General features: G+C 35.5%; 1 protein-coding gene across 4 annotated transcripts in view; it reads right to left on the bottom strand.

Annotated features, from left to right (window-relative positions):
* Nucleotides 1-1,257: 1,257 nt before the first annotated feature.
* Nucleotides 1,258-14,892, bottom strand: part of PCDH17 (protocadherin 17) — a 93,851-nt gene continuing 80,216 nt past the window's right edge. For 2 of the 4 annotated variants that reach the window (XM_075087973.1, XM_075087965.1), the window contains exons 5-6: nt 14,609-14,683; nt 1,258-6,476 (exon numbers count right to left, since the gene is read on the bottom strand). In XM_075087973.1, the coding sequence (XP_074944074.1) occupies nt 5,794-6,476; nt 14,609-14,683 (758 nt within the window). In that variant the 3' untranslated portion in view covers nt 1,258-5,793. Of the gene's footprint in view, nt 6,477-14,608; nt 14,701-14,892 lie in introns of all 4 variants that reach the window. The other 2 variants (XM_075087992.1, XM_075087982.1) reach the window with 2 other exon arrangements.

Raw genomic sequence — 14,892 nt, 5'->3', positions numbered from 1 at the left:
TTGCGCAACCACAACACTCTAGCCCAAACAACCTAAAGGAGGGAACCATGTCAGAACATTATTTTAATTTTTACAACTAACAAAGGGCTCACTATTTGACCAGCATATAATTGGGGGAGGGGAAGAAATAACCAACTAAAAAAATATTAAAAAGGAATTGGTCTCCCAATCAGAGAAAAATATTGCCCCACAACTTGAACTAAATGTTTTTGTGAGCCAAGCATTATCAAGAACCATCAGCAATAAATAAACCAAGATACTGTGCTCTCTTCCCTGAGTCATAACATATGCATTATGGAATATACATCTCAGAAAATTCTTAGATGGCTCATTAATTCCCTGTTCCATTTCTGCATGCACCACTGATAGTAAGGTGACCTTTCACAAATCAAGCTATACATACAGCAGATAGCTGTCCCTTCTTTCTACTGGAGAAATTTCATTTTTAGGGAAACATTACTAACTGAAGAAATAAGCTTTCAGCTGCTTTCATGTCTTAGACTCAATGAAGGATAAGGATAGGGTATTTATCCCATGAGTGAACACCCTGAAGCAGTTATACGTGGTTGGCTTAAAGGAGATCTAAGAATCTGTTTGACAAACTGGCCACTTTCCAAATGAGAAATCAATGACTCTGTATTCTGGGTAAAGAAAAGCAAGGATGCTTTATGACTTGTTCTACATATACTGTGGATCCAGCCAACCTCTGAATTACACACAGTTGAAGACAGCAACATCCCATGTCCAATGAGGCCTTCAGCAGCATAAGGTACATTCTGGCAGGACTCTGCACAGACAGTGGCTTGCTAGATTTTGGAATTCAGCCTGTAGAAAGACAAATATATGTAGCAAGAAAAAGGGAAGAAAACAAAATGGGGTTTCTGTGCCTAGGATAGCCAACTAATTATATGCAGGCTGGGTTTGTTTCTGGCAAAGATACTTGCAGAAAACATGCAACAGATAAAAGGTAATTCAGCCTGCAGGACTAGCACATATCTTCATAACACCTGTAGTATTCTGAACAAATTAAAATTCTATTTAGCTGTCAAAATCAATGCTTATTTACTTAATTATTGGTTAAAAGCCACAAACAAACCAGCTCCAAACCCCCCCAAAAAAATCCAGCGTGGAGGCTTTACACTATTTGGTATGTCATTGCTACAATCACGCAGGAGCAGAAAGAAAGGGCCACATATGTTGAGGGATTGATCATGATGTTCAAACAGAACAACAACAAAAAAAAAAACACACAAAAAAGAGGTTAACAGAAGTGTTAAATTATAACAACAAACTCAAAACAACCAGACACAGAATTTAGTCATATTTTTCCCAGCATTTTGTCACATTGTTTACAGCAACATGAATAAAATTATTTACCTCTATTATTCAGGCTCTTAAGAAAGACACGTTTTAAAAAAAACAAAAACAAAAAACAAAAAACAAAAACCCCAACCCTTACATTCTTCAGATTTTTTTTCTCCACTTGTATACTCAAGCAGTGTTTTGATCTTTCATGTTGGGTTGACAGTCTTTGAGAACTTATACCCTAATTCATAGTGCTTTTGGTGAACTCACACCAGTGTGCTAAACCAAACTATACTTTATTTAGCTCCAAGTTTCTATGAGCAAATAACAGCCTGTAGGGATTCAGCACATCAGCTGCTTAAAAGATAAACCTACCCAGCTTGATGAAAACTCTTCACCACCTTCCTGTTGAGAGAAAACGGTTACACATTTCTAATAAATGAAGCAGGAACTGTCATTTTTTTGGCAAACTGATAACTAGCTGTAACAGCCGCATTGCCACAAGTTGCTTTTCCAAAGTAATTACCATCAGGCTCCCTGTGGTATGCAGCGTTTAACACATTTCTTCTGTGTTAATGAATGCAAAAGCAGGCAACACCACTATTAGTAATTGCTTTTTATTCGTAGTCCTCATTTTCCAGATAGGTCACATTAAACACAGCCATTAAACAATAGCGGTTGAGATAATCCATACAATGTATGCTGCTTTTGTTTGGTTTTTGTGTCATTCACCAGTCATTGGTGCAACTTTGAGCCATATGGGGAGACAGGGGCTGATAAATGTGAATGCCAACCTGTATCACAACTGGGCCAGAGAAGTCAAAACCTTAATCAGATTTCATTCAATTACACTTCAAATCAACAAATCTTGATAGCCAAACTCCCATTTGAATTAATGGAATAATAATCACTGCCTGATGTCAAAAGAAAAATAAAGAAACACTAATGAGTGGGCGTATACTATGCTAGGCTTCAGACTCCTCCTTGACCTCAGCAATTTCCCTTCCATTGGACAGCAAGCAGCTTGAAAGTTTGTTTGAATGATGTACCTTGCTCCACTATGAGTAGTGTTTGACCTCTAGGGCTAACTTGGACTGGGAAACCTACATTGTCAAGTGACAAATCACAGTTCAGGAGAATTTCTTTCCTGATAAATATGCCAAGAAAAAAAAATTACTAGAAAAAAAAAAGGGTCTGATTTTGAGCCCTGGTTTGATTGGCAAATAGTTTAAGGAACTCCCAGTTGCTGGCTTTCATCAATAAAAAAAAAAAAATATAGAATGCCTTATTTGCTATTCACAGTGTACAGTACAATTTTATTAGTTGCTTGACTTGCCTCCCTTAACTCCACCATTCTCTTTATAATAATGTGGCAGATATTTTCTTTCAGTCTTATAAAACATGTATGTAAGGAATGATAGAAATAACTCATAAACTTTATCTTTCATTGCTGCCTCTTTCTCCAGCGGTGATAGTAGAGATACCATGGAGAAAAAAATACCCTTTAATACTTTTGTGTGTAGTACTTCCTTCACACAGAGTTATGTTAATTTTGACTGAACCAGCAAAACTCACATATTATAAGCTCTGCTGATTTATCGGTTCATTATATATCCATTCTAAATTGTGAAACAGACTTTTTAACCTGGGATATCCTTATTGGAAGCAGTATGCCAGAGATCTACAACACAAGGCAGTTGTCAGCCAAATTAAATAAAAGCAAGATTTCCTAAACTCTTCTATAAAGCTGTGAGTCATGAATTCTGAATTACCTCTGAGTGGTAAATAAATAATCACTACTAAATACAGATAATGTGTTAAACAGCTAAAGCTAGTAAATCACTAGTGACAGAGAGCCTTAAGGTAAATTCTTCTTACATTGGCACAGCCCTTTCTCAGAATGTTGTGGTTTTATGTCTTCAGAAACATACAATGAATTGTACAATTGGTTACTCAGTGTTAAAATCATTTATAAAATACACAAATCTCCATCACTTGACTGCGTTTACATACTGGCTTAGATTTTGCTGAATAATGGATCTCACTGGCAGATCTAAAGACTTGGTGCACAGACACTGAAGTGATGAGCACCATGGAAATACGTATAAGAGACTGATCAAACAATAAGAAATCCTCTCCACTATGGAATTTCAAGCTATCAAGCTATCAAGCAAAACCAATCTTGGGTCTCCTGGCTAAAACAAAAGAAAAAAATAAAATATATAACACAGACAACACCACATTTTAGATACATAAATTGTCCAAAACATGGAGAGTAGCTTGATAAAACATGTACAAGATCCTTTTTTTTCACATGTAATTGTAGACTTTTAACAGGAGGAGCTAAAAGCAAACTGTCAGTATGGTTGTCTCCCAAAGACAATTCATTGTAGGACTGACTAGCTAAAATCACCATTTAACAGCAATCCTAACATCAAAATAGGCTGTTGGGTCAACTTTCTTTCTTGAACTGATGAAAACTATGGCTTTGTAGGATTTGAGATTGCCAACCTCTTTCTATAGGTTTGTATAGTACAGATTAAATATAAACCCAATACAACATTTTTAAACAATGCACCATAGTGGTATTTCCAACAGAGTATCTGAAGTATATAAGGGACAAATCCTGAGCTAAACATTTTATTTTTCTGTTTCTTCTTGTTCTGTGCAAGTTCATTTTGAATGTGGGCTGGTTTTTAACTTCCATCTGAAGGCAATTTTGAATTTTTCAAATGCAATAAAAACACACTTAGAAAAAAAAGAATAAAAAGTAGAAACAATATCCCAAGTTATTTTGCAAATACTTTTCAGAAAGTGTGTGAAACAAACAAAAAACACTCCCCCAAATAAGCAGTGTATATCTAGAACTGGAGGAAGCAATTGCACATTTTAAAGAACCAGATAAAATACTGCCTATGCCACATTGGCACTGATGTGTTTTTCAGCTCTATGAACTTAATAGCAAAACTTTGGAAATAGTGGCATCTCTTAAGAAGTCAATCAAATATCCTACCTTAAACAGGCTGGCTGCATGTGTGTAGAAAAAGAAAAAAACCAAGGAGGTTCCAGATGTTGGTTCGAGTGTAATTTTTGTTATTAAACACAGGTTTGCAATAGAAGCTTCTACAAGGACTTGCACATAACCATGACTGATGGATGTATTTGTAGGCCGTTCAGTTAGCTCCATCAGCTCACTCAAACACATTTTGAACAGATTATGTACTGCAGTACTTCGTAGACCATACATTAAACAAGAGACTTTGCTCTGAGGCACTGCTTCCCACAATCCATGGGGAAAAGGAAGCAGGAAAAAACAAAACTCATAGAGTTCGACAGCTACCGAGGCAACACTTGCCATTTACAATATAAGCCCAAATATTTTTGCAACACAACTATATATTAATTTAATAAAATACACAATATAGCTCTTATACACTCAACAATTTGGCTCATATGCACTGAATCTGCAATAAATCAATAAAAATATGTCATTTGATGTAAACACACTGAATCTTCTTACATTTGCACATTTAAATGATCATGTGATTTTTGTGGATGTCTGAGACATTTTCACTTTCCTGAGCTATTTTAGTGTCCACAAATGAATAAAAAAAGTGTTAATAATGTTAATTTCTTTTGTGTATTACCCTTAAAGGTAACTATATTTTTCGTTCAAACATTATTTTACTTCAGTGTTTTTAAAACTTACCACTAACTATTTATAGTTTTGTTGGACACTAAAATGCTAAATAGATATTAAAATCTTTTTTTTTTTTTTAACTGAGTGAATTAGCTTATGTGTGTGCAGGACAAGATGGACTATATCATTTTACATTTAACCTTAATATGATATGAAGTGTTTTACTAATGGTCAGGATATGTTTCATTGAATAATGATCTGGAATGGGGTTTTTGTTTTCTTGTTCTTTTTTTTTTTCTTATTTGTGGCAGATAACTTTGTACATAAATGTTTACCACAAGTGAATGTTAATGTTTGGTGTCGCTTGGACTACTACAAGGACTCTTTTTAGGACTTTCAGTAGAAGCCTGTGGTGACTGCTGGAAATCCACCACAGATCAGAATTGTTCAACCCTGCTTTTCTTGGGGTTTATACGTAAACAGTAAAGTCAGCATCAGCTATTGAGGACAGTCTTAAAGTATCAGACGTATTTCCATTCCACCTTTCTCACACCTTCCTATCAGATTGTCAAAATGGCACCGTCTTCCCTTCTTTCATTTTGTTCTTAGTGTACTTGACTCTGTCCTAATGAAAGCTTGGTCAAAATGAAACCAGTGTTATCTGTCAAAAAGAAAGAGCAGTGAAAAGAACATACTTGTGGGCACTTCAGATGTTCACTAAAAGCCTTAAAGCAGCATTGGTCTTCCTTCATTCCTGTAAATCTGTTACACCCAGGGGATTTATTTATTTATTTACTTTTAATCAGCAGAAGAGGAACGTAACTGCCAGCCTGTCCTTATTTTCTCCCTCACTTTCTGACAGCCACAGGGTCGCTTCCCCGACAGTCCTGCAAGAGCTTGTCTATTTCTCTCACAACTTCCTCGGCATCCACCGACTCCCTGCCTAGATCCCGGGCTGAACGGTCTAACTGCTCCAGAACAGAGTCCATCTCACTCGAGTCTCGGCTCACTCGGGAATGTACATCTGCAAAGGCCCTAGCCATCTGATCTGATGCAATGAAGGGAGCGTCTTTTGACTGTTTACTAGGCGATAGATACTGACTGTCAGTTGACAAGTACTGGCTGCTTGGTTCAGCCAAGGCTCCTGATTTCACTTCACAACCATCCAGTGGTCCTTTTGTTGAGGTGCAAGGCTCAATGCATGTCTTGGTTGGGCTGCTCGATGCTGAGGGAACCTCCTGAAGCAGAGGACTCAGGGCACGTTTGGCTTTTAAGTAAGGTTTAACATTGGCAATGAGAATAGTGTGCTCTCTCTTGTCTTTCCCAAATGTACAAAAAGTCTTTTTCCCAGTGGGATTCACAGTTTCATATGTCTCAGTCTCAACATTAGCTTCAACTGTGGGTACAAAGAGATTTGTGCGATAATCTGCATTCTCAGCCTGACTGGCTGCAGGGAACTGTGGCATCCAACACCTGTCAGAATGACCAAGCACTCTGCATTCATCTGTGCAGTTAACACATTCTTCTTGCTCTGTAAAACAAAGGAGAAAGAGAAAAAAACTCTAATTATAAGCATATTCCTTTAAACTAATGGATAGGCTATAATCAACATGTGATGGGCTTACTTGACATCTGGTTTCTTAATTATAGAGAAAAAGAAGCAGCTATAATTAAAATATTTCAGGAAGATTGCATATACCTGTTACTTGAGACAATAGATTTATTTAAGTCTGTTCTTTATGTATTAAAGCATTCACACAGCCCAATGGAAGTATAAAGGTGTCATTAGAGAATCATTCTCAGTGGAATTGAGCTTCATCTGTAAACTAATCTGCTGTAGAAATCTGCTAGGCTTTGTTCTGTAAAACTCATCCTAGAAAAGAGTGAACAGTACTTAAGGAACTCAAAAGGCATTATCAGGATTAATTTTTCAAATCAAATAACTGAGCAATGACTGCCTTTCTGGAAATACAAACACTTCATAAAAATCAGCAAGCTGGCTTTTCATTTTTGTCACCTCCATTTCGTTTATAATTGTTACGTTGTGTGACAGTCACAAAATAAAAAGGTTTTCTTAAAAAGCCTACTTTTCCTGCTGAGAACAGAGAGCTAGAATTTTCCATCAGTATGCATTAAATATAAGCTTGTCAAAAAGTGCATATTGCAATTTTATTAAACATGAGTATGGATCATGTAATCAGTTTTCCCCTTTTTGTTTTGGTGCAAGTAAGTGAAAATGGATTTGCTCAATACATACAATTTGGAAGAATGACAAACTGTGACACAGTATTTGAACTGATAATGTTTTCAGATAGTATTTCTATATTATTTCTTTCAAAGAATATAGTTAAGTAAGACTTTTTATTCACTACATTTAGAACAAATTTTGATACATCCTTTTTTACAATTCTAAGACATAAAACTCTCTGCTTCAAAAACCTTAGCTTGTCTGTCATTTTACATTAACAGAATATGTCTGGGTCACCATTACAATTTTAAAATTGTACCCATGACTCTAGCCCAATGTCAGGGATAAGAAAAATTCCAGAAATACCCCTTAAATCTGTTTTTTAGAAAAACACAATTCTAATCCATGTTTCTTTCTTTTCCTTTTTTTCTCAGTACTCTCTAGTCAATACTATTAGAATCCGCTCTAGGTTTCAATCAGCTATACACTGGGCTTTAGCTATTAAGCATTTCCTACCACAAAATGGTCAGATGTGTTCAAATATTCATTTTTATTTGAGGAATTTGTTATTTACAAAATGTCTGGAATTCCAGTTAGGCAAAAAAACCTATGATTATACCTTTAAATGTAGGCACACACACAGAGACATGCACAACAGGTCTTCAAAAAAGCAGAACAAACTTCTTGGCCCAAAGATAAGGAAAATTTATGTGACCATCATCTTTCTAAATTGGAAATTAAATTCCTAGTAATCTTACAATATCACCACCAGATTCATGGACAGTTTCACTGCAGAAACCTGACAAGGAAGAAACACCAAAGGTGAATTCTGAGAATCCAATAGTGTAAACAGATTTGACTGTTCACATTTCTAAAAAGACAGGAATAAATGTGACTTAAATTTAAATAAAAATGTGTTATATCACAAAGATCAGTTAAATTGGGGTAAGATCATTTACTCAGAACTGATTCTTGTTAATGACACAGTCCTGTGAAAAAGTGTCATTCTAGACATGCTCCCTTCATTCAAGAGTTTAAAATTTAAGACTGGTGTAAACCCTAAAAAAATATTGAAAGCAAGAGAGAATGAGATACAGAGAGAGAACAAAGTGGTTTTTGAGGAAACAAATGTAACAGAAAGGCATTAAACATAAAATTCATAAAAGTGAGTCAGCCTCGCCTCTGTGCCTGGTAAGATCATGGAAGAGATCTTCCTGAAGGATATATCAAAATATATGGAAAACAGAGAGGTGATTATAGACAACATGGCTTCACCAAGGGCAGATTGTGTTTGACTAACATAATGGCCTTCTATGATGGAGTGACTGCATCAGTGGACAAGGAAAGAGTTATGAATGTCATCAGCCTAGAGTTTTGTTAAGTCTTTATAAGGTCTCCCACAATATTCTTGCTGCTAAATTGGAGAGATACAGGTTTGATGGATGGACTGTTAGATGGATAAAGAATTGGCTGCATGGCTGCATGCAGAAGGTTGCAGTCATTGGCTCAGTGTCCAAGCGGAAATCAGTAATCAGTAGTGTCCTCAAGGGTCCACACTGGGACTAACATTGTTTAATATCTGCATCAATGACATAGTGGGATTGAGTACACCCTCAGCAAGTTTGCAGACCACAGTAAGCTGAGTGGTGCTGTTGGTTCACTAGAGGAAACGGATGTCATCCACACAGACCTTGACAGGCTTGAGAAATAAGCCAGCTGTGAACCTCATGAAGTTCAACAAGGCCAAGTGCAAGGTCCTGCACCTAGGTCAGGGAAATCACCAGTATCAATACAGACTGGGGGATGAATGGATCAGGAACAGAAGCCCTGTGGAGGAAGACTTGGGAATACTGGTGGATGAAAAATAGGACGTGAGCCAGCAATGTGTGTTTGCAGCCCAGAAAGCAAATTATATCCTAGGCTGCATAAACTGAAAGAGGTAGATTTAGCTTGTACATGAGGAAGAAATTCCTCACCATGAAGGTGGTGAGACACTAGAACAGGTTTCCCAGAGAAACTGTGGATACCTCATCATTAGAAGATTTCAAAGTCAGGTTGGATGGGGCTTTGAGCAACCTGATCTAGTGAAAGATATTCCTGCCCATGGCAGGGAGGTTGGACTAGATGATCTTTCAAGGCCCCTTCCAATGCAAACCATTCTATGATTCTATGACCTCCAAGGAAAAGTAAGCTGCATGCTGGTTTTAGTGTACAATAAAAATTAGAATTATCATAACGAAAAGCAAGAGTAAAAGACAAACCTTGGACTGTAACACAATGATAGAACTGAGAAGAGTTTAAGAGATTCAGGTTTGATTTTACTTTAGTTGAATGAGATGGCATTGGTATGCATAGCCATAGAGACAACATATGTGGTCACAATTGCTTAATGAAAAGAGAGTCAAACAAATAAAGGACATTGCTATACAACTCATTCCACCCATTAGTGAACCTCCACTAAAGTTCTCTGTATCTAGCTTTCCAGAGCTTCTACAGCATCAAAGAGCTGCTGCTTAAAACAGCCAAGTGAAACTGTTACCCTCCCTCTCCCTCAAAAAAATAAAAACATAAAACTCCACAGAACTAACCAAATCAATATATTTTAAAAGGCATATGGGGCAAGAGCATTGGAGAGAAAGGTTCCAAGCTTTAGCATGGGATGGGCAGTAGTTAATACTTGCCAGGTTTGATTACATTTTATCACAGAAATCCAACAGAAATAAACAAACAAAAATATGCCCCGAGCCCAACCCTTTCAGTGTTAATTCTAGAAATTTAGCTTTTGCAAATGCTTGCTATTAATTAATGGTAGTCTTTTTCTCTTCCTTAATCCTACAGAGTAGATTTGTGGCAAGCTCAGCCTGTAGGTTTAAAAGGGGACCTATAGAGTAGGGAGAAACAATAGGTGTCTTGTTTAGGGTTTTTCTAACCATACCTAAAATTATTTTTCTCTTTTATGAAATTCATGACAACGCTGATTTCCTGATGCATTTAAAGGCTTAGCAATTAAATAGCTTTCCAACTAACTGTTCTATTTTGTAAACTTAACTATCCTTTGTATGAACTTTTGTAAATAATTTCCATCCCTTTTTAACAAAAGATGAAAATAGAAACTTGCTCTATGTTAGCTACCATAAAGTGCTCAGAACTGCACTATTAATTGATCAAAACTTCTCTCTGCTGCTCTCTCTTTTTTCCATTATTCCATTAAAGCAGGAGTCTTTCCAACAGAAAGAAAAAGTAGAACTTCGTGTAAAACTTTATAACCATATTTGAAGTGTCAAGAGCTCATAGTATACTGGGAGGCCATCAGTGAACACATTTGGGAAGATTTCAATACCTTACAGCCTATTTCATTAAACCATAAAAAGACCATCTTTAGAAGCGAAACTTCCTTCTTTATATGTAATAGTTCTGTGTCATATTATCTTAAAGTATATTAAATAAATGTTTATGTATATAAATGTATATAGCTAAATGTATATACAATTCTCTGCTATCTACATTGACAACTTATGTATGTATACACATGAATTATAAAAACAGGAAATGCTATTTCGACAGTCTCTTATTCTAAAATTTGTCTGAACTCTATTTGTTTAAAAAAATAAAATAAAATTACTCCCTGAACTGAGATTGAAATGAACGAACTTTAGATGAAGGGTAAAGATCAGAGAAGTTCTTAGCCACTGGAAATAAGTTAACAACACTACGTATTCAGCACTGCGCCAAAAACTATGCTCTGAGGTATTCAAGACTGATTAGGTTAATTTTGTTTTAACCAAGTTATGTTTGAAGGTTTTAAATTCTTATCTCTTAAGCATGTGTGTACACATACACTGGGTATGGGGATAACTCTTATATGTAAGAGTTTTTACATGCTTTTCCAGTTTTTACATGTTTTTAATGCTCTTATATGTAAGAGCATTTACATTATTCGTCACTGCCAATAAAAATACAAAGTTTGCTGGCAATCTCTAAGTAAAAGATATATATATCATATAGCATATATATGTTATATATATTGCATGCCATATCTTCCTTTCCCTTCTCATTTCCTGCATTTTCTAAAGCAGTTTTTATACTTGCATTCATACTCACAGTATCGACTAACTTGCCATTTCTGCTCCCTGGGCATCCTAGCAGTGACTGAATTAAATATGAAGCCAAAAAAGAAGAAGAAACAAATACTGAATGACCTTGAAGTGAAAAGCACCTGCATTGCATGAGCTTTAGTGGTCTACTCTTGAAAATCTGTGTCTTTTCACTTCACTCTTTTATGTCACATCTTAGGAAATGGATTTTGAGTATTGATTATCATACATTATAAGCTGCTCGTCTCACCATTAACCTGTAATTTTGACTGCTACAGCTAGCAGACAGTGAAGAAAATCGAACAGGCACTTTTGTACTAGCAGCAGAAACTATAAACACAAAGTGAACCATCACCACCAAGGGCCAAATTAGTATATATGAGAAAATAGAATAAATTTAAAGGTAAATATATATATATCTCTATGTAAAATAGGTCATACACTGTGCTGTACAGCAAGATGTGCTGGTAGAGTGATATGCACCATCAGTCCTTATCTCTAACTTGTCTCCCTCCTGTTGAAAATAAACCCCTAACAGTGCAAGTGTGTACAATAAACTGAAGCAGCCTAGAGGTTTTCCTAACTCTCTGGAGCTTTAAGGGTAAACAGTCAGAAGTGTCTTATGCACTTACTTAGGGGAGAACAAACACTAAAATAGAACTGGTAAATTATCAGCCGTAGAAAGAAAAGGAGACGAGCTATCTGGAAACAACAGTCACCTAGATAGGAAATGTATACTGTACAGAAGATTAAGATGATGTAGGATGAGAGTTATGTTGGTAACCCATAAAATGCAATGCAAGGTAAGTGTTTTGGTGCAACATAAGACATATCTTACATATTTTATTCTATATTACCAGAGGAGCTATATTTAACATCTCCCTTCTGTAGCAAGCTTAAAGAAAAAAATACTTTTATTGTGCTATTTTTAATTTCCTACACTTTCCTCATAAATATTGTGAACCGAATTAAATATGGATACTGACTTCACCCTAAATATGTTACACTATAAAGTTAATTAATTAATGCTTTAGATAGTTGGCTCCTTTCAAGGGCTAAAACTGAGATATCTTAGTTTGACTCACTAATTATATGAAATTTGCATAATGATAACAAAGAAGAAACTCAGGAATTTTTTTTAAACAGTGATTCAGTGTAGCCAAACTGAGTTAATAAATACAATATTATTTCTTATTTAATTGCACCCTAATTATTTAAATTACACATACACATACAGCAGAAACGTAAATGAAAAGTAAACAATCCATGTACATAAAACATCAGCATACAAACTTTGTACCAAAGTACAGGCTTGTGTATAGGGGAACCCAGACTTTCAATATATGTATATGCACATATATATATGTACATATATATGTATGCAAATATATGCATATACACATATATTTAAAATCTGATTCCCCTTATACACAAGTCTGGACATATACCTAGACCTAGACCTAGACCTATATGATCATATTTCTCCCAAAACCTGTAAATGATGTTATCAAATTGTATTTGAAGTTAAACAAGGCAGGCAGAGTTCAGAACGTTATAATTTAAAAGATTTCTCCTGGTAAATGGTCATTCAGTTGCATTCTTTTTCTAAGAACTTTTTAATGACAAAAAAATAAAAAAAAATGTAGCTTTCTATTACCATATGTTCGTTGATGAAGGCTAAATAAGAATATGGCTAGATAAGTAGATGAATAACATTGAATATTTTAAAATGCCAGTAGCTTTTGCTAATTTTTATTGTCCTAGGAAATATTTGCCTATTTTTCAGATATCTTATTTATTTACTCTTTTCCTCTTTCAACAGGAAATGCCTATTTTTTACTATCACATGAACACCTCCTTCTATCTGTATCTTTTTCTTCTTTTCTATAAATATGGAACTAAAAAAATAATCATTAATTGTCAGGAATGGCTCACTGGCTTACTCAGTTGACTGCAATGGCTATCAGCTAACAACTCCAAACGCAAAATATAGTGGAGGATTCATTCCACAATATATGACTTCTTTTTGAAACATGCAGTTTGCTGATACAATCTACCTTCACTCTTGAAATGCTCTATTCTTCATTGCATTACAGAGTGAACAGTAATGCACATGTTTTCTGACCCTTGTTTCACATTACAACGAAAAAGATCTGCCTTTGAATGCATGTATGGAGCACACGCTGACTTCCCTAGGAGATAGATTAATTTCATTCTTGATGCTGTGAATTTGTGTTCATTATTGAAAATATTTCCATTTAGAATTCACTCAATAATGAAACAAGGTGTAAAATCCTCTGTAGCTTATATTTCTCTGGTCTAACAAAAAAACATTACATTAAAAACAAACAAACCAACCAAAACAAAACAAAAAACCAACCAAAAAAACCACCAGCACTTGTTCTAGACTACTATAATAAGGTATGTTTTATATGCTTTAATACCTTGAATAGATGTGAAAGATCTGTATTTTCTGTACGTACGTACATGTAAACAGATGGACAATAAATATCTTCTAATGCCTAATAAAGAACTCTGCCTTTCAGAACTTTAGTAATTCCTGTAATAAGACCAGAAAACCTTCCAGAATTAATATGAAATCGTGTCTTACTTCTTTATTTGAGACAGGCAATTGCCTTTACTAAAGAACTGAAAAGACTATAAGTAGGTATTTATTACAGAAGAAAATAATGGGCTGCTTTGACGTGTCCTAAACACTGGGGCTGTATGACAATTCTTATGAGAACAGTCAGCTAAAGTACTACTTCTGTGGTTGGATTCCTGTTTAATTACAATTGATTTTGACGTAAAAGAGCAGAGGTAAACAAATACCTCTATACACATGCTTGCTGTTATTAAACAGAGCCATCTCCAATCTGAGTATTTATATTGGCTTGTCTGTTTAAAGGCTCCTTTCAGCTGGGCAAAGCAATTATGTAGCTCAGATTAGCAAAATGACTGGCAGTAAAATGAGAATGGACTGCCACTTTTTTAAACCTCTTAGATCTTGTGGTCTTTTCTTGATATTATAACTACAAGCTTCTGAGGTCTGTAATCCTTACACAGTTTTCCTGTTGTTTGGGTTTCTTTGTTTGTTTGCTTGTTTTCTGGACACAGGATAATGAGAATATATATTTTATATAGATGTGGCATGAAACACTTCAAAAGCAATAAAAAGATGGTGGGCCTATAGATTTAATTTTAGTTCATTTTTGCCCCAAACCATAAATATGGGAGGAATATTTCAGGATTACATGGAGCACTACAGAACATTTAACATATTTTTTATGGAAGTATGCTCTCAAGTCATGCATATGATTTAATGGCAATCACATATTTTCATTTAAAGACAGTGTAAAAGCAAGAAAACATTTCTGTTACCTGAAAATTTTCCATCCTCACAGCGGGCTGGTCCACAGATCCCAACAATGGGTCTTTGGCCTCTGCCTTGCTGTTCTGGAGGCAAATCAGACCTGTGAGTCACAGACAGGGATAGGCTCTGCTTCCAAAATTCACAACAATGTCAAAACTTCCACAGCAGAACAACAGTTTCTATCTGTGGCCAAGGCACAGCTCACAGCCCTTGAATTTTTTCCCTGTGCTCCTCAAACGTACAAACTCAGAAGTTTATAGTTGGTAGTGAACTGAAAATGTCTGACTAGTAA

Source organism: Phalacrocorax aristotelis, chromosome 1 (assembly GCF_949628215.1).
Source record: "Phalacrocorax aristotelis chromosome 1, bGulAri2.1, whole genome shotgun sequence".
In the NCBI taxonomy this organism is placed as follows: Eukaryota; Metazoa; Chordata; class Aves; order Suliformes; family Phalacrocoracidae; genus Phalacrocorax; species Phalacrocorax aristotelis.
The sequence above is the reverse complement of the archived record's forward strand: the minus strand, read 5'-3'. Positions and strand labels throughout refer to the sequence as shown.